Raw genomic sequence first — 21,676 nt, forward strand, 5'->3', positions numbered from 1 at the left:
ACACTTTGTAAAGGCTGGTGACATCTAGTGGAAGCAATAGGAAGTGCCAAAATATTCCTAAGCCCCTGTGTTTTTCAATGGGATAGGTTTAAAGTCAATACAACACATCAGGTATCCACTTCCTGTCAGAAAATGTCTCAGGGTTTTGCCTGCCAAATGAGTTCTGTTATACTCACAGACACCATTCAAACAGTTTTAGAAACTTTAGAGTGTTTTCTATCCATATATAATAAGTATATGCATATTCTAGTTACTGGGTAGGATTAGTAACCAGATTAAATCGGGTACATTTTTTTTATCCAGACGTGCAAATGCTGCCCCCTAGACCCAACAGGTTAAATAAGCATGCCCCATTCAAGAAATTTAGAACCAGGAACAGATATAGCCCTTGGTTCTCCCCAGACCTGACTGCCCTTAACCAACACAAAAACATCCTATGGCATTCTGCATTAGCATCAAACAGCCCCCGTGATATGCAACTTTTCAGGGAAGTTAGAAACCAATATACACAGGCAGTTAGGAAAGTTAAGGCTAGCTTTTTCAAGCAGAAAATTGCTTCCTGCAACACAAATTCAAAAAAGTTCTGGGACACTGTAAAGTCCATGGAGAATAAGAACACCTCCTCCCAACTGCCCACTGCACTGAGAGTAAGAAACTCTGTCACCACCGATAAACCCAGTATAATTGAGAATTTCAATAAGCATTTTTCTACAGCTGGCCATGCTTTCCACCTGGCTACCCCTACTGCAGTCAACAGCACTGCACATCCCACAGCTACTCGCCCAAGCCTTCCCCATTTCTTCTTCTCCCAAATTCATTCAGCTGATGTTCTGAAAGAGCTGCAAAATCTGGACCCCTACAAATCAGCCGGGCTAGACAATCTGGACCCTTTCTTTCTAAAATTATCTGCCGAAATTATTGCAACCCCTATTACTAGCCTGTTCAACCTCTCTTTCATGTCGTCTGTGATTCCCATAGATTGGAAAGCAGCTGCTGTCATCCCCCTCTTCAAAGGAGGGGACACTCTTGACCCAAATTGCTATAGACCTATATCCATCCTACCCTGCCTTTCTAAGGTCTTCGAAAGCCAAGTCAACAAACAGATTACCGACCATTTCGAATCCCACCGCACCTTCTCCGCTATGCAATCTGGTTTCAGAGCTGGTCATGGGTGCACCTCAGCCACGCTCAAGGTCCTAAATGATATCGTAACCGCCATCGATAAGAAACAATACTGTGCTGCCGTTCTCATTGACCTGGCCAAAGCTTTCGACTCTGTCAATCACCACATCCTCATCGGCAGGCTCAATAGCCTTGGTTTCTATAATGATTGCATGGCCTGGTTCACCAACTACTTCTCTGACAGAGTTTAGTGTGTCAAATCGGAGGGCCTGTTGTCCGGACTGGCAGTCTCTATGGGGGTGCCACAGGGTTCAATTCTTGGGCCAACTCTTTTCTCTGTATACATCAATGATGTCGCTCTTGCTGCTGGTGAGTCTCTGATCCACCTCTATGCAGACGACACCATTCTGTATACTTCTGGCCCTTCTTTGGACACTGTGTTAACAACCCTCCAGACGAGCTTCAATGCCATACAACTCTCCTTCCGTGGCCTCCAACTGCTCCTAAATACAAGTAAAAGTAAATGCATGCTCTTCAACCGATCGCTGCCTGCACCTGCCCACCTGTCCTGCATCACTACTCTGGACGGTTCTGACTGAGAATATGTGGACAACTGCAAATACCTTGGTGTCTGGTTAGACTGTAAACTCTCCTTCCAGACTCACATCAAACATCTCCAATCCAAAGTTAAATCAAGAATTGGCTTCCTATTTCGCAACAACGCATCCTTCACTCATGCTGCCAAACATACCCTCGTAAAACTGACCATCCTACTGATCCTCGACTTTGGCCATGTCATTTACAAAATAGCCTCCAATACCCTACTCAACAAACTGGATGCAGTCTATCACAGTGCCATCCGTTTTGTCACCAAAGCCCCATATACTACCCACCACTGCGACCTGTACGCTCTCGTTGGCTGGCCTTCGCTTCATAATCGTCGCCAAACCCACTGGCTCCAGGTCATCTACAAGACCCTGCTAGGTAAAGTCCCCCCTTGTCTCCGCTCACTGGTCACCATTGCAGCACCCACCTGTGGCACGCGCTCCAGCAGGTATATCTCTCTGGTCACCCCCAAAGCCAGTTCCTCCTTTGGCCGTCTCTCTTTCCAGTTCTCTGCTGCCAATGACTGGAACGAACTACAAAAATCTCTGAAACTGGAAACACTTATCTCCCTCACTAGCTTTAAGCACCAGCTATCAGAGCAGCTCACACTGCACCTGTACATAGCCCATCTATAATTTAGCCCAATCAACTACCTCTTCCCCTACTGTATTTATTTTATTTATTTTATTTTGCTCCTTTACACCCCATTATCTCTATTTCTACTTTGCACTTTCTTCTACTACAAATCTACCATTCCTGTGTTTTACTTGCTATATTGTATTTACTTTGCCACCATGGACTTTTTTTTTGCCTTTACCTCCCTTATCTCACCTCATTTGCTCACATTGTACATAGACTTATTTTTCTACTGTATTATTGACTGTATATTTGTTTTACTCCATGTGTAACTCTGTGTTGTTGTATGTTGTCGAACTGCTTTGCTTTATCTTGGCCAGGTCGCAATTGTAAATGAGAACTTGTTCTCAACTTGCCTACCTGGTTAAATAAAGGTGAAATAAAAAATACAAATAAAACATGTGGAAAAAGTGAATGGGTCCGAATATTTTCCAAATGCACTGTATTGTCTCACATTATTAGCGCCAAAAACACCAACCGCACGGAGAGCCAGTAAAGTACGTTCAAATTATATTTTAATGTACTTTACTCGTTGTCCGTACGTTTGGTCTATTTGGCAGTAGGATTGTGAGACAATAAATCCAAAGTATAATTACATTGTTGTTTCTCTCTGTCACCCACATGCACACTTGCGAGCGCATACACACACACACAAACACACACACACACACACACACACACACACACACACACACACACACACACACACACACACACACACACACACACACACACACACACACACACACACACACACACACACACACACACACACACATAACCTTAACTCCTCTCACCGCAACACATACCACAATCGCACACAAGTTTTGATCGAAGTAGGTACAAGTTGCCCCCACTGGCGTGTGTTCATGGATGCCAAGGGAAGCCAGGCTTCTCCCAAATGTACCAATAAGAAAAGAAAATAATGTATCTTTCATCTCTGTGTTTCATAATTGTTCTTCAATTTGCAAGAGGCTGAATGTATCTCACCGGAGAAAGCATCCGAGCGAGCGAAACACTGCCCCTTTGTTTGTGTAGCCCATCTATCTGATGCTGTCTGGTCAAAAATAGTGTGATAGTGTTGCCGCCCATAGCATTTAAGCCAGCGAGCATTTGGCCTCCCTTGATATTCTTTTAAATTCAATAATAGCTAATCATCGTTGAGCTAAACTGAGTGAGCTCAACTGTGAATGGCCCTGGCGCACCAAAAAAAAAGTATCAAGGGAAGCCAGTTTGGATTTGGCATCACACCAATCACATCACAAGCCACACGCCATTGACAGAAAAAAACTTGAATTGTTGAATCTCGTTGTGTTGTTATCCTCTTGCGGCTAGCTAGTTAGTTAAAATGGGCCCTTTCCTAAATTAGCCATGGATGGAGATAGGGATATGGACTTGTGGTTTTACTTAATTCTCCGTACTGGCTAATGATTATAACGGCGATTCTACTCCAACAATAAATTCAGACATTGTGCCTCTGGCCTGAGAGGGTGGAAGTTTAATATGTAGCTAGATGTACGAGGCTAATGATTGCCCATCGAAGGAAGTTAGGCTAGTGAGCAAGAATTGTTTAATTGTTTTATTTTTTGTACTTTTTTACCCCTTTTTCTTCCCAATTGGTAGTTAGTCTTGTCCCATCGCTGCAACTCCCGTACGAACTTGGAAGTGAAGAAGCGAAGGTCGAGAGCCACGCGTCCTCCGAAACACGACCCTGCCAAGCCGCACTGCTTCTTGACACAATGCTCGCTTAACCCGGAAGCCATCCACACCAATGTGTCAGAGGAAACACTGTACAACTGGTGACCAAAGTCAGCGTGCAAGCACCCGACGTGCCACAAGGAGTGACTAGAGTGCGATGGAACAAGGACATCTCGGCCGGCCAAACCCTAGCCTAAACCGGACGACGCTGGGCCAATTGTGCGCCACCTCATGGGTCTCCCGGTCGCGGCCGGCTGTGATACAGCCTGTGATCGAACCCGGGTCTGTAGTGATGCCTCAAGCACGGTGATGCACTGCCTTAGACCGCTGCACCACTCGGGAGGCCCGTGAGCAAGCATTTTAGCCAGGTAGCCTAGGATAACGAAAACTAAAAGTGTATGACAGACTCATAGACTGTTTCAGCAACATGAAAGAGAGGAGGATGGCATTGGCGTTTCTCTACATCTCAGGTGAGTCAACATGTTTTATCTACTTACATACAAACACACAAATCAGTACCATGGACAGCTACATCATGTTTAGCTGATGTTGATTGGACTAACCCATGACCCCCTAAGCCTTGGGTTTCCACGCTGATGATGACCTCTGCAAGAGACCGAGAGAGAGTGGGAGAACCATATAAATAAAAATAGTGGTCTGGATGCTTTTTACATTCTAGTAAGTCTATTTCTATGAGGAGAACACTTGTCAGAACCTTACAGGGAAAATGTTTGTTCTGGACATTATGGTGCAATTATTGTTCAACTTTTTATGATTGTATTCTCATGTGCATTGGGGTTGTCTGTCGTTATGAGTGAATCTCATAGTGGTTTGACCGATTCAGTTGTTGGTGTCACTCATCATGTCAGTTCTTCTACCATTTACATAAAACATGTCAGACCTAAATGAAATCAAATACCAATGAATGAGGTCTTTTTTTCCACTTTTCAGCAATCCAGACAGTTCCAATCTGGAGTAGACAATTGAGAGTTTTGGTTGGTAATGACACATTTTTTCTCTTGAAAGAATGAATTGAATCAATAAAGTACAAGCACAGGTAAATCATTCACATTTACTGTAACGCTTACAGTGTAATAAAATGCTCCTCTGGAATAGTTAATTTATTATAACTCCAAACAAAAATAATCTCAACAAAAAATATTCAAATAATGACTTATAATATTGATACTTTCTCCCCTTTTCTCTCTCTCTTTTTAGACTGTTGGTAAGTTAGATTGTTTTATTCCTGAATACTGTGTGAAGATTTAATCTTGCTAAACGGTGGCAACACTCATTCCTATAATGTCCGTAATAGTGACTAAAATCTTAATATTGATAACCCTCTGGATATTGTAATAATTAAATGTATCATCTCAGTCTGTCGGTGGGCACATAAGATACATTAATGGTTTATATTCTAAGTAGTCCTCAGCAGCGAATCACGACCTAGCCCTCCCCCCTCCCACCAGCCCTCCGCCCATGTCTAGTCTTTCCGCAGCAGTAAGTGCAGGGTCTCAAGAGAAGAGGGGTGCATTAACTCAAATCAATAAAGACAAAGGAAACGTCATTGTGTTACATCAGCCATTTCCTCGCTCCCTTCTTCTTCATAGTGAACAGTAATGATTTAAAGTGTTCTCATTTGCTCATTTAATAGTAATAATAATGCTTTTTGGTATGAGATTTCTCCAGGTCTCTCGTATAAAGGGAGAGACAGTGGGTTGGTTGTCTTGATTTTCCTCAGTCTTCCTCTGAAGTCTCATTTTACTCTCACAGCGGTGGGTGGGTGGGGGGGGGGGGGGTCCCTGAGTCAGTAACAGTCTTATGATGTGTGTGCTCATAGGGTCCTTGGCCAGCTAGCAGGCCTTTCCCACTCTTCCCTCTCTGGGGTTGCCCACACACACAACAGTTCCCCCTGTGTTTGAGGGGGCAGCAGGTGACTCAGTGTGCAGTTAATGTGGCCAAAAGGTGTGGTAGTAGGACGAGGGGGGCCAGGAGGTGGAGGGTGGAGGCGGTGTTGCAGGCCTTGCCCCCCTCACAGCGGGACTGTTGGCACAGCACGCCCTTAAACTCTGGAGGACAGATACACTTCTGGTTCTGGGAGCACGTCCCACCATTCTGGCACAGGAGCAGCTCCTCGTCACACACATTAGCTGTAGGAGAGAGAGGGACGGAGGGGGGCGGGGGGGCAGAAGAGAGAGAGGTGAGGGAAGTGGTAGAGTGAGAAGGTGTGGATGAAGGTAGCGGGAGGAAGAAGAAAAAAGCGAGAGAGGAATGGTACATGCAGAGAAAGGGGGTGGAGGAAGGTAGGGTTACAGAAGGAGAAAGGAAGAAAGGAGAGATGTAGTGGCAAACAACGGTTTCATGAAAGACAAAATGAGGGTGGGGAGCAAAGAGAAGGAGAATAGTAGGATACAAGGTGAGAGCCATGAGGTGGAAGATGAGAAAAGAGGACAAGTTTTGCCACAGAAACAACAAGATGGGGAAGAGGGATGTAGTGAGAAGGGAGCAATTAAAAGTAAAGATAAAAAGAGAGAGGGGGAAGAAAGAAAAAGAAAATATTAATTCTCCAAGCCTAGCCTCGGCAACAAGTAACACCCTCTTTCTTTTCTGGTTTTCTTGAGCATGCATTTTCTCTGGGTCAGTTGAATGTCTCTTTTTAATTAATTAATAAATTTTTTATTCAATGTCTCTATTTTTAATTCCTACTTGGTTCAACATGTCCACCCAAGAAAGGGAAGGTAACTGAATTAAATGACTATCTGTCAGGGATTTCGTCGTCGTCAGACGATATGGCGAAATCATCGTCGGAAAAGGAGGACCAATATGCAGCAGGACTGGTTTTGTTCATTTTGAACATTTATTAACTCAAAATGATTACCAAAAACAACAAAACAAACTCACGATATACTGACAGTCTTCTCAGGCTCATACATGCTAGACAAAGAACAATCTCCCACAAATGACAAACACACCCTAATATATGGGACTCTCAATCAAAGGCAAAGAGAAAACACCTGCCTTCAATTGAGAGTCCCAACCCCAATTAATCAACCATAGAAACACACTCACTAGAAATACTAAATCAAACGCCCTTTTACCAAAACACCACCCCGAACCACATAAAACAAATACCCTCTGCCACGTCCTGACCAAACTACAATGACAATTAACCCTTATACTGGCCAGGACGTGACACTATCTGTCATCATGAAGTGCCTTAAGAGGCTAGTTAACGATCATGTCACCTCCACCTTACCCGACAACCTAGACCCACTAAAATTTGTATACCGCCTCAACAAATCAAATCAAATTGTATTGGTCACATACACATGGTTGGCAGATGTTATTGAGCGTGATTCGAAATGCTTGTGCTTCTAGTTCTGACAGTGCAGCAATATCTAACAAGTAATATCTAACAATTCCACTAAATACCTAATACACACAAATCTAAGTAAGGAATGGAATAAGAATATATAAATATAAATATATGGATGAGCAATGTCAGAGCGGCATAGGCTAAGATGCAATATATAGTATAGAATACAGTTTATACATATGAGATGAGTAATGCAAGATATGTTAACAGTATTAAAGTGGCATTATTAAAGTGACTAGATCCATCAACAACGCAATTGCCATTGCACTGCACACTGCCCTATCCGACCTGGACAAGAGAAATGCCTACATTATGTAAGAATGCTGTTCATCGTCTACAGCTCAGCCTTCAACATCATAGTGTCCTCCAAGCTCATCACTATGCTCAGGGCCCTGTGTCTGAACCCTGCCTTGTGCAACTGAGTCCTAAACTTCCTGATGGACCGACCCTGGGTGTTGAAGGTAGGCAACAACACTTCCCCCACACTGATCCTCAACACGGGGGCCCCACAAGGGAGTGTGCTCAGCCCCATCCTGTACTCCCTGTTCACCCATGACTGCGTGGCTATGCACATCTCCAACTCAATCATCAGGTTTTCTGACCACATAACAGTGGTAGGTCTGATTACCAACAACGACGAGACAGCCTACAGGGAAGGGAGGGAGAGCCCTGGCGGAGTGGTGCCAGAAAAAAACCTTTCCCTCAATGTGAACAAATCAAAGGAGCTGATCGTGGACTACAGGAGACAGCAGAGAGAACACGCCCCCATCGATGGGACCGCAGTGGAGAGGGTCAAAAGCTTCAAGTTCCTCGGCATGCACATCACTGAGGACCTGAAATGGTCCTTCCACACCAACAGTGTGGTGAAGAAAGCGCAACAACCGCAGGAGGCTGAAGAAATTTGGCTTGGCCACTTAGACCCTCACAAAATTCTACAGATGCACCACCATCAAAATAATTATGCCGGGCTGTATCACCACCTGGTACGGCAACGCATCACTGGGGGCACACTGCCAGCACTTCAGGACATCTACACCCGATGTCACAGGATGGCCAAGAAGATCATCAAGGACCTCAGCCACCCGAGCCACAGCCTGTTCACCCTGCTACCATCTAAAAGGCAGAGACCGTACAGGTGCATCAAAGCTGGGACAGAGAGACCGATTTAACAGTCTGGTCTGAAATAGAAGCTGTTTATCACTCATCATTTACCGGCCTCCGCCCAGTACCCTGCCCTGAACCTTAGTCACTGTTATGGAGGCTACAAGCTCCACTCAGTTGATCAATGATCAAGGATGATCAAGGGCGGAGGCAGTATTTTTGGGGCAGCGCGCACTTTTGTCCACATTTTGTTGTTGAGTTCCACCTACAGAGGAATTCTGCCTTGTGTAGTGTATATCCACTAGAGGGCTTGGGGTGCCAGAGTAGCTTACCAAGCAACAGGTTTCAAGGCACTCTTTGACTGTAGCTAGTGACGACATTTGAACTTCCGGATCTGGTGTTATATGCCTTTTTGTTTACAAATACTAGCTAACTAACTACATGTCTGGCTAGTCTCGTGTTCTATGCTTTGCGATGCTACTTTTTATCCACAGAAGCAAACTTATCTCTATATGAATTGCAATTGCTAAATCTTGAACAGCTCTTACAGAAGAAAAAATAAACGACTGAGAAAATGGCAAGTTCATCCACTGACCACTACAAGAGGGGATGTCCAACCCATGCGAAGCATTGATGTTTTTGGCGAATGGCAGCACACAAAGTATCGCTGCCAGTTAAGCTAGGAATCTCGACAGTTTGTGCCATCGTCACAGAAGTGTGCCAGGCTATCTTGCATTTCCTGATGAAGGATTTTGTTGCTTATCCCTCTGTGGCAAAATGGGCAGAAATCACAAGAGAGTTTGAGGATTGTTGCAATTATCTGTTTTGTGCAGGAGCAGTCGACGGAAAACATATTAGGATCTGAGCTCCAGCAAATTCTAGCAACGAGTACTACTACAATGACTTTTCTGAATGGTCCTGATGGCAGTCTACGACATAAAGTCCCGCTTCACCATGATCGACATACGAGCATATGATCGGGAGGGAGATGCGGGAATCTTCTCATGAAGCAAGTTCAGCTCCCAAGTCATGGCAGGCCAGCTTTCGCTACCAATGCCAGAGTGCTTGCCGAGGATCCAAACACAGAGCCCATATGTGACTCATTTCAGGAAACTAAGCGTATGTTGTGCATTTGAACGTTTTTTGGCAGAAATGCCTTCTGGAACATGTGAACTTTCATGTGCCTTAATAACAAACTTGTTTGCCATCTGTAAATACGAATAAAATTGTGAAATTACAAACCTAGTTGGTTTAGCCACGGGAAAAGACAAGAACCTTCCCGCTAACCATGATGGGCTGGACATTCCAAGGGATGAGTTCGGATTGGTCTGCCATGTAGCACACTTTTGTCTATAACATGAGCTGGTCAGTATGTGTAGGTAATCCTTTCTACTGTGGCGTTTTTGAAAGATATGTAGTAGAACTGCAAAAATGTTGCTCTCCACTTTCTGGAGGACCGAGTTTTGAAATCAGTGGAATGCCCGGTGGAATTAGAGTATGATAGCTAAGGTGATGGAGAAAATTCTAGCGTTTGATTGCAAATATGCAGAGGGTGTCAAAAAGAGAACACACAGAAGGCTGTTGTATGAAACACCTGTCTCCGGATTACATCTTCAAACTAAGGGCAACCATGGCATCCGTGACAGAGAGGGAGAAGCGTCCATACAGGTATACAGGTAAGATAGTCTAGCTAGCTACATTTTCAGATATTATATGCTTCTAATTTTCTCAGAAAGTCATTTTTATTTCAAGATATAGCGTACTATTAGCTAGCTAGCTAATGTTAGCTGGCTGGCTAGCTAGCTAACATTATGTGTATGATATGTGTAGTAATATTATTCGTAACATTGAACCTGGTTGTTTAGCTACCTGCAGATTCATGCAGGGTAGTAACGTTATGAGTTGGAATTATGGTTCATTGTTTAGCTAGCTAGCTAGCTGCATGTCTAAAGAAAAGACTCCACTATGCAAGTAATCATTTCACTACACCTTCTGTATCCTGTGCATGTGACAAATAAACGTTTTCTGTAATAATGAAGACAAATGAGCTAAAGTGAAGAAGTTGTCAGCTATATGAGGTCATTATTTGAACTGGCTAGCCAGCTAAATTAACTTTAGACGCAGTAGATGGCTGTTTAACAGTCTGATGGCCTTGAGATAGAAGCTGTTTTTCAGTCTCTCGGTCCCCGCTTTGATGCACCTGTACTGACCTCGCCTTCTGGATGATAACGGGGTGAACAGGCAGTGGCTTGGGTGGTTGTTGACCTTGATGATCTTTTTGGCCTTCCTGTGACATCGGGTGGTGTAGTGTCCTAGAGGGCAGGTAGTTTGCCCCCGGTGATGCGTTGTGCAGACCTCACTACCCTCTGGAGAGCCTTACGGTTGTGGGCAGAGCAGTTGCCGTACCAGGCGGTGATACAGCCTGACAGGATGCTCTTGATTGTGCATCTGTAAAAGTTTGAGTGTTTCTGGTGACAAGCCGAATTTCTTCAGCCTCTTGAGGTTGAAGAAGCTCTGCAACACCTTCTTCACCACGCTGTCTGTGTGGGTGGACCATTTCAGTTTGTCCGTGATGTGTACGCCGAGGAACTTAAAACTTTCCACCTTCTCCACTACTATCCCGTCGATGTGGACAGGGGCCTGCTCCCTGTGCTGTTTCCTGAAGTCCACGATCATCTCCTTTGTTTTGTTGACATTGAGTGTGAGGGTATTTTCCTGACACCACACTCCGAGGGCCCTCACCTCCTCCCTGTAGGCCGTCTCATCGTTGTTGGTAATCAAGCCTACCACTGTAGTGTCGTCTGCAAACTTGATGATTGAGTTGGAGGCGTGCATGGCCACGCAGTCATGGGTGAACAGGGAGTACAGGAGAGGGCTGAGAACGCACCCTTCTGGGGCCCCAGTGTTGAGGATCAGTGTGGTGGAGATGTTGTTTCCTACCCTCACCACCTGGGGGCAGCCCGTCAGGAAGTCCAGGACCCAGTTGCACAGGGCGGGGTCGAGACCCATGTTCTCGAGCTTAATGACGAGTTTGGAGGGTACTATGGTTTTAAATGCTGAGCTGTAGTCGATGAACAGCATTCTTACATAGGTATTCCTCTTGTCCAGATGGGTTAGGGCAGTGTGCAGTGTGATTGTGATTGCTTTGTCTGTGGACCAGTTTGGGCGGTAAGCAAATTGGAGTGGGTCTAGGGTGTCAGGTAGGGTGGAGGTGATATGGTCCTTGACTAGTCTCTCAAAGCACTTCATGATGACTGAAGTGAGTGCTACGGGGCGATAGTCATTTAGCACAGTTACCTTCGCTTTCTTGGGAACAGGAACAATGGTAACCCTCTTGAAGCATGTGGGAACAGCAGACTGGGATAAGGATTGATTGAATATGTCCGTAAACACACCAGCCAGCTGGTCTGCGCATGCTCTGAGGATGCGGCTGAGGATGCCGTCTGGGCGGCAGCCTTACGAGGGTTAACACGATTAAATGTTTTACTCACGTTGGCTGCAGTGAAGGAGAGCCCACAGGTTTTGGTAGCGGGCCGTGTCAGTCGCACTGTGTTGTCCTCAAAGCGAGCAAAGAAGTTGTTTAGTTTGTCTGGGAGCAAGACATCGTGGTCCGCGATGGGGCTGGTTTTCCTTTTGTAGTCTGTGATTGACTGTAGACCCTGCCACATACCTCTCGTGTCTGAGCCGTGCTGGCTTGCTGCCAGCTCTTAGTAAACTTTTGTAAAACATGGTGTTTGACCAAATACAAAGCATTTTCCCTGTTAACAAATCAACAACAGACTTTTAGCATTCTTATAGTATAGAGAAGGGCACTCAACATGTACTGCACTGACACAAATGACTGATGATTGGTTGAAAGATATTGATAATAATACGATTATGAGAGCTGTACTGTTAGATTTCAGAGCAGTCTTTGATGTTATTGACCAAAACCTGTTGTTGAGAAAGGTGTATGTTATGGCTAGGGCTGTTGTGGTGACCTTATTACCGCCACACCGGCAGTCATGAGTCATGACCGCAGTAAAATGGATTAATTCAAAACACCCATACGCATATTAGAGCTTATGTATACGCATAGGCTTATGAGCCCAAGACCCCAAAAAACAGTAAAAATGATGATAGTTCCTTATTTTTTTACCCCATTTTCATGGAATCTAATTGGTAGTTACAGTCTTGTCTCATCACTGCAACTCCTGTACGGACTCGGGAGAGGCGAAGGTCGAGAGACATGTGTCCTCTGAAACACAACCCGACCAAGCCGCACTGCTTCTTGACACAATGCCCACTTAACCCGGAAGTCAGCCGTACCAATATGTCGGAGGAAACACTGTGCACCTGGCGACCATGTCAGCGTGCCCTGCGCCTGGCCCGCCACAGGAGTCGCTAGTCTGCAATGGGACAAGGACATCCCTGCCGGCCAAACCCTCCCCTAACCCGGACAATGCTGGGCCAATTGTGCGTCTGCAACAGAGCCTGGACTCGAACACAGAATCTCTAGTGGCACAGCTAGCACTGTGATGCAGTGTCTTAGACCACTGCGCCACTCGGGAGGCCCTGATTGTTCCTTATACAATACATAGCCTACCGCATATTACGCAAGCCAGTAAAACATAAAACAAAACTGATTTAAGATGTCTTTTGTGCATAATTGGTCTAGCATCTACTCAAGTTAAATAATTAGAGTAGGCCTAATAGTATTTGAGTGTGGACTGTATTATTATGCTACGCTCCAAAATTTCTATCCATGAGTCTGGGATAGAACGTATAGCCCTACACAATGATGTTAGTTCATTGATTGTGGCTTACAGTTAGCCTACAATTATTGTGAATTTGTATTTGATTTTGAATAGTTTAATAATAGGGATTTTTTATATTTTCATAATTAATTGGGTGACACATATCCTTTAGCTCTTCAAAATATCTCACTAACATGCGTTTCCATCTCCTCTCTCTCCTTTATTCCTTTCTCGAGCGTGCAGAGGGGCTGTCAACAGTTTAGTGATATTTTTGTTGTTGCGAAAACATGCTACTATCGATGTTCCCGACCAGATTTCACTTGGTTTCCTAAATTAACCACTGGGTAGCTCCAGGAACAAGGTTGGAGGGTCCATGGCATATGGAGTTAGGGAGGAATATCACCTGTCACGCAATGAGAGCATGCTCCTCAAACAGTGGTTGATGCATGGAGTGAAATAAGTGTTTATTTCTCAGCTGCTCATATTAAACACAGCTCCGCCATAACACCAGAGTAGCCGACCAGGCATAATTGAAAAATGGACCGTCGGGAAAGCGCATGTCCTCGAGTTTGTTATTCTAAATCAAAACAAATTTGACATATTAGTAAAATTGAGAATAGTCTGAATAGTTGGATGGGTGAAAATATGATGAGATTACAGCTTTGCAGCCTGAGGCAAGGAACAGAGCGCAAGCTTTTTTGCAACTTTATCAATTCATTAATAGCCTATAGTCGCATCATTTAGCCCATATATATTTTGATTTCTAAGACATTCTAAGGTTTGTATCATTCACAACTAAAGTTGCCAAATAACTCTAAATCTGGTGTATAGGGCCTGTTTGAAATGACAACTTTTACGCTCAACATAGCCATTCAGCTAAATGCATTTTTCTTCACATAATGTTTCTTTAGACCCGTGTGGTATCCCAGGAGGTCTACCCCGGGGGATGGTAATAGAGGGGAGGTACGTGAGGCGACGTTGCTGGGAATATGGGAGCTGGGCACCCCAACACGGACAGCTCTAAGTCGAGGTAATTAGAGGAAAGTGCCAACCAGCCGTGGAGGTCAAATAAAAGGAGCATGGTGGCACACTGTGAGAGAGAATGGGGAGAGACCGACACCAAGCCACAGCAGAGAAGAAGGACTGAGCTAAACCTAAGTCATTTTCTTTGTTGTGTTTATTTTCTGTCTTAGTAAAGTTGTTTTTGCGGACTAAAGCCTCCCTGTCTCTGTGTCAATCTCTCCACGCTCAACCCAACACCCCATGGTTTAGCACACCTGACTAAAATAAATACTGGATTTATTGTGATAGTGTATATTAAATTGATTTATTACGCTTTTTTAAAAGAAGATGTTCCAAAGGCACGCATCAGCGGCTTGTATGTAACTTGTATGCATGGAGGCCTGGATTGTCGATCAATTATCGTAAGACCGGCAGTCTTTTGCATGACAATAAATGGCTGACGAAATTTCATGACCGCCACAGCCCTAGTTATGGCTTTTCAACCTCCCCATATCGTGGATTCAGAGCTATCTACTCAAGAGGGGTTTCTTTAATGGAAGCTTATCTAATGTCAAACATGTAAAGTGTGGTGTATCGCGGGGCAGCTCTCTAGGCCCTCTACTCTTTTCTATTTTTACCAATGACCTGCCACTGGCATGAAACAAAGACTGTGTGTCCATGCACGCTGATGATTCAACCCTATACGCATCAGCAACCACAGCTAATGAAGTCACTGAAACCCTGAACAGAGTTGCAGTCAGTTTTGGAATGGTTGGCCAGAAATAAACTGGTCCTAAACATCCCTAAAAATAAGAGCATTGTAATTGGTACAAATCATTCCCTAAGTTCTAGACCTCAGCTGAATCAGTTACTGAATGGTGTGGCTGTTGAAAAAGTTGAGAAAACTAAATTACTTAGTGTTACCTTATATTGTAAACTGTCATGGTCAAAAAACAAATAGATTGAATGGTTGTAAAGAGGGGGAGAGTTATGTCTGTGATAAAGAGATGTTCTACTGTTTCTGACGCAACACTCCACAAAGCAACTCCTGCAGGCTCTAATTTTATGTTGATTATTGTCCAGTCATATGGTCAAGTGATGCAAAGAAGGACCTAGTTAAGCTGCAGCTGGCCCAGAACAGAGCTGTACATTTTGCTCTTTATTGTAATCAAAGGGCTAATATCAATACTATGCATGCCAGTCTCTCTTGGCTAAGAGTTGAGGAAAGACTAAGTGCATCACTTCTTGTTTTCATAAGACACATTAATTTGTTAGAAATTACACATTTTTGGCATAGTCAACTTACACACAGCACTGTCTTTTTCTTTATGTGTCGGACCCCAGTAAGACTAGCTGTCACCATTGGGGTTGGCTAATAGGGATCCTAATCAAATAAATAAAAAATTGAAGGGTTGTAGAGGTTAACGTATTGTCTCTCCAGGTCGCACATTAAACGAGAGACTAACTGTTTCATGCAATTTTTTTCAACTTGAGAAATACTGCACCAAATATCTTAGTTAGATGTAAAATTGCGCGACTAAGATCTCCTTGGCAAAAACTTCCAAATGAATGTCAGATTTCTTGAGTTATCTTAGATTTATAAGACTATTTTGAGAAAGTGTATACTGGCTACCACATCTCAAAATGGACACGGTGCTATTGTATATTCAGTTTAGTAGAACTTGTTAATAACATACAAATGACATTATTTTCATCTTATCATGGGTCGCATGTGAGGTGTATATATACTGCTAAAAGAAATAAAGGGAACACTAAAATAACACATCCTAGATCTGAATGAATGAAATAATCTTATTAAATATTTTTTTCTTTACATAGTTGAATGTGCTGACAACAAAATCACACAAAAATAATCAATGGAAATCCAATTTATCAACCCATGGAGGTCTGGATTTGGAGTCACACTCAAAATTAATGTGGAAAATCACACTACAGGCTGATCCAACTTTGATGTAATGTCCTTAAAACAAGTCAAAATGAGGCTCAGTAGTGTGTGTGGCCTCCACGTGCCTGTATGACCTCCCTACAACGCCTGGGCATGCTCCTGATGAGGTGGCGGATGGTCTCCTGAGGGATCTGCTCCCAGAACTGGACTAAAGCATCCGCCAACTCCTGGACAGTCTGTGGTGCAACGTAGCGTTGGTGGATGGAGCGAGACATGATGTCCCAGATGTGCTCAATTGGATTCAGGTCTGGGGAACGGGCGGGCCAGTCCATAGCATCAATGCCTTCCTCTTGCAGGAACTGCTGACACACTCCAGCCACATGAGGTCTAGCATTGTCTTGCATTAGGAGGAACCCAGGGCCAACCGCACCAGCAAATGGTCTCACAAGGGGTCTGAGGATCTCATCTCGGTACCTAATGGCAGTCAGGCTACCTCTGGCGAGCACATGGAGGGCTGTGCGGCCCCCCAAAGAAATGCCACCCCACACCATGACTGACCCACCGCCAAACCGGTCATGCTGGAGGATGTTGCAGGCTGCAGAACGTTCTCCACAGCGTCTCCAGACTCTGTCACGTCTGTCACAGGTGCTCAGTGTGAACCTGCTTCATCTGTGAAGAGCACAGGGCGCCAGTGGCGAATTTGCCAATCTTGGTGTTCTCTGGCAAATGCCAAATGTCTTGCACGGTCTTGGGCTTTAAGCACAACCCCCACCTGTGGACGTCGGGCCCTCATACCACCCTCATGGAGTCTGATTCTGATCGTTTGAGCAGACACATGCACATTTGTGGCCTGCTGGAGGTCATTTTGCAGGGCTCTGGCAGTGCTCCTCCTGCTCCTCCTTGCAGAAAGGCGGAGGTAGCGGTCCTGCTGCTGGGTTGTTGCCCTCCTACAGCCTCCTCCATGTCTCCTGATGTACTGGCCTGTCTCCTGGTATGCCTCCATGCTCTGGACACTATGCTGACAGACACAGCAAACCTTCTTGCCACAGCTCGCATTGATGTGCCATCCTGGATGAGCTGCACTACCTGAGCCACTTGTGTGGGTTGTAGACTCCACCTCATGCTACCACTAGAGTGAAAGCACCGCCAGCATTCAAAAGTGACCAAAACATCAGCCAGGAAGCATAAAAACTGAGAAGTGGTCTGTGGTCACCACCTGCCGAACCACTCCTTTATTGGGGGTGTCTTGCTAATTGCCTATAATTTCCACCTGTTGTCTATTCCATTTGCACAACAGCATGTGAAATGTATTGTCAATCTGTGTTGCTTCCTAAGTGGACACTGGTCACTAATAATGTTTACATACTGTTTTACCCACTTCATATGTACAGTTGAAGTCGGAAGTTTACATACACTTAGGTTGGAGTCATTAAAGCTCATTTTTTGTTAACAAACTATATTTTTGGCAAGTCGGTTACATTGTGCATGACACAAGTAATTTTTCCAACAATTGTTTAGAGACAGATTATTTCACTTATAATTCACTGTATCACAAATCCAGTGGGTCAGAAGTTCACATACAGTAAGTTGACTGTATGTGAACCTTTAAACAGCTTGGAAAATTCCAGAAAATTATGTCATGGCTTTAGAAGCTTCTGATAAGCTAATTGACATCATTTGAGTCAATTGGATGTGTACCTGTGGATGTATTTCAAGGCCTACCTTCAAACTCAGTGCCTCTTTGCTTGACATCATGGGAAAATCAAAAGAAATCAGCCAAGACCTCAGAAAAAGAATTGTAGACCTCCACAAGTCTGGTTCATCCTTGGGAGCAATTTCCAAACGCCTGAAGGTACCATGTTCATCTGTACAAACAATAGTACGCAAGTTTAAACACCATGGGACCACGTAGCCGTCATACCACTCAGGAAGGACATGCGTTCTGTCTCCTAGATATGAACGTACTGCGAAAAGTGCAAATCAATCCCAGAACAACAGCAAAGGACCTTGTGAAGATGCTGGAGGAAACAGGTACAAAAGTATCTATATCCACAGTAAAACGAGTCCTATATCGGCATAACCTGAAAGGCCGCTCAGCAAGGAAGAAGCCACTGCTCCAAAACTGCCATAAAAAGCCAGACTACGGTTTGCAACTGCACATGGGGACAAAGATCGTACTTTTTGGAGAAATGTCCTCTGGTCTGATGAAACAAAAATAGAATTGTTTGGCCATAATTACCATTGTTATGTTTGGAGGAAAAAGGGGGAGGCATGCAAGCCGAAGAACACCATCCCAACCGTGAAGCACGGGGGTGGCAGCATCATGTTGTGGGGGTGCTTTGCTGCAGGAGGGACTGGTGCACTTCACAAAATAGATGGCATCATGAGGCAGGACAATTATGTGGATATATTGAAGCAACATCTTAAGACATCAATCAAGAAGTTAAAGCTTGGTCGCAAATGGGTCTTCCAAATAGACAATGACCCCAAGCATACTTCCAAAGTTGTGGCAAAATGGCTTAAGGACAACAAAGTCAAGATACTGGAGTGGCCATCACAAAGCTCTGACCTCCATCCTATAGAACATTTGTGGGCATAACTGAAAAAGCGTGTGCGAGCAAGGAGGCCTACAAACCTGACTCAGTTACACCAGCTCTGTCAGGAGGAATGGGCCAAAATTCACCCAACTTATAGTAGGAAGCTTGTGGAAGGCTACCCGAAACGTTTGACCAAAGTTAAACAATTTAAAAGCAATGCTACCAAATGCTAATTGAGTGTATGTAAACTTCTGACCCACTGGGAATGTGATGAAATAAATAAAAGCTGAAATAAATCATTCTCTCTATTATTATTCTGACATTTCACATTCTTAAAATAAAGTGGTGATCCTAACTGATCTAAGACAGGGAATTTTTACTTGGATTAAATGTCAGGAATAGTTAAAACTGAGTTTAAATGTATTTGGCTAAGGTGTATGTAAACTTCCAACTTCAACTGTATATACTGTATTCTAGTCATGGCTCATCCTATATAACTACTGCGGTACACACCTTTTCTATTCATATACTGACTATACACACAATTATTTATTTATATATATTACTGCACTGTTGGAGCTCGATATACAAGCATTTTACTACATCTGCGATAACATCTGCAAATCTGTGTACGCGACCAATAAACTGTCATTGATTGATTGAGAAGACTCATATATAGACTCTTATTTGCCTTTCCATCATAGGTTGAATGAGTACTGTCACACCCTGATCTAGTCACCTGTCCTTCTGATTGTCTCCACCCCCTCGAGGTGTCGCTTATTATCCCCGGTGTATATATCCCTGTGTTTCCTATCTCTCTGTGCCAGTTTGCCTTGTTTGCCAAGTCAACCAACGTTTTTCCTTGCTCCGATTTTTCCGAGTCTCTGTTTGTTTCTAGTCCTCCTGGTTTCAACCCTTGCCTGTCCTGACTCCGAACCTGCCTGCCTGACCACTCTGCCTGTTCTGACTACCAGCCTGCCTATCCCCTTGTACTGTTTTGGGCTCGGACCTGGTTTCTGACCCCTGCGTGGCCTGACCTCGAGACTGCCTATCGTCTGGTACTGTTTGGACTCTGACCTGGTTTATGAACTCTGCCTGGCCTGACCTCGAGACTGCCTATCGTCTGGTACTGTTTGGACTCGGATCTGGTTTCTGACCCCTGCCTGGCCTGACCTCGAGACTGCCTATCGTCTGGTACTGTTTGGACTCGGATCTGGTTTCTGAACTCTGCCTGGCCTGGCCTTGAGACTGCCTATCTTCTGGTACTGTTTGGACTCTGACCTGGTTTATGAACTCTGCCTGGCCTGGCCTTGAGACTGCCTATCGTCTGGTACTGTTTGGACTCTGACCTGGTTTATGAACTCTGCCTGGCCTGACCTCGAGACTGCCTATCGTCTGGTACTGTTTGGACTCGGATCTGGTTTCTGACCCCTGCCTGGCCTGGCCTTGAGACTGCCTATCGTCTGGTACTGTTTGGACTCTGACCTGGTTTATGAACTCTGCCTGGCCTGACCTCGAGACTGCCTATCGTCTGGTACTGTTTGGACTCTGACCTGGTTTATGAACTCTGCCTGGCCTGACCTCGAGACTGCCTATCGTCTGGTACTGTTTGGACTCTGACCTGGTTTCTGAACTCTGCCTGGCCTGACCTCGAGACTGCCTATCGTCTGGTACTGTTTGGACTCGGATCTGGTTTCTGACCCCTGCCTGGCCTGGCCTTGAGACTGCCTATCGTCTGGTACTGTTTGGACTCTGACCTGGTTTATGAACTCTGCCTGGCCTGACCTCGAGACTGCCTATCGTCTGGTACTGTTTGGACTCTGACCTGGTTTATGAACTCTGCCTGGCCTGACCTCGAGACTGCCTATCGTCTGGTACTGTTTGGACTCTGACCTGGTTTATGAACTCTGCCTGGCCTGACCTCGAGACTGCCTATCGTCTGGTACTGTTTGGACTCTGACCTGGTTTATGAACTCTGCCTGGCCTGACCTCGAGACTGCCTATCGTCTGGTACTGTTTGGACTCTGACCTGGTTTATGAACTCTGCCTGGCCTGACCTCGAGACTGCCTATCGTCTGGTACTGTTTGGACTCTGACCTGGTTTCTGACCCCTGCCTGGCCTGGCCTTGAGACTGCCTATCGTCTGGTACTGTTTGGACTCTGACCTGGTTTATGAACTCTGCCTGGCCTGACCTCGAGACTGCCTATCGTCTGGTACTGTTTGGACTCTGACCTGGTTTAATAAATATCAGAGCTCTACCATCTGTCTCCTGTGTCTGCATTTGGGTCTCGCCTCGATCCCAACATATGATCATTAAAAAGCTATAAACAGGGTGGTGAAATGCACTCTGGTAGTTTTTATATTGTACAAGATAGTTGACTTAAAAACGTAGTATGTGTACAAGAGAGCGTGTATGTGTGTTTATCACAGCATGTGTGCATGCATCATGCATGTGTGTGTGTGCGTGCGTGCATCATGCATGTGTGTGTGTGCGTGCGTGAAGATTTGTGGGGCATGACACAAAAGCATGCGGAAGCTTTTCTGTTCTGGATCTTGCTGTGCATCTTGCTGAAGAAAGTAAATATGGTCCTTCCATGCCATGTTTCTTAAAGCGACCAAAAACCTAGCCTTTTACTCTCTCACTTTAATCTAAATATGGGATCCACTATGTCCTACTGACACATTTGGCTAACTAACCAACTGCAGTAAAGAGGGATTCCTTCCAATTCTAGCCTGTAGGGAAAAACAGGTAGGTGAGGCTATATGTGTTTGAGACGTGGCCCTGCCCTGACTGTCACCCAAACTCTTGACGATGTGTTGATTATTTGAATTGGCTATGTAGTGCTAGGGCAAAACCCAAAATGTACACCCCTTGGAGTCCTCAGGACCGAGTTTGGGAAATGCTGCTGTATGGTATATGATATGGCGAAAGAGGCTCCCAAAAATTGGGTTAAG

The 21,676-nt window shown here is 44.7% G+C and overlaps 1 protein-coding gene across 2 annotated transcripts in view; it reads right to left on the reverse strand.

The window, feature by feature from the left end:
• Positions 1–5,120: 5,120 nt before the first annotated feature.
• Positions 5,121–21,676, reverse strand: part of LOC106562870 (netrin-G2) — a 166,397-nt gene continuing 149,841 nt past the window's right edge. For both annotated transcript variants that reach the window (XM_082958047.1, XM_082958048.1), the window contains one exon: positions 5,121–6,212. In XM_082958047.1, coding sequence (XP_082814173.1) covers positions 6,001–6,212 — 212 coding nt within the window. In that variant the 3' untranslated portion in view covers positions 5,121–6,000. The remainder of the gene's footprint in view (positions 6,213–21,676) is intronic.

The sequence above is a fragment of the Salmo salar genome, chromosome 11 (assembly GCF_965601325.2).
Source record: "Salmo salar chromosome 11, fSalSal1, whole genome shotgun sequence".
Lineage (NCBI taxonomy): Eukaryota > Metazoa > Chordata > Actinopteri > Salmoniformes > Salmonidae > Salmo > Salmo salar.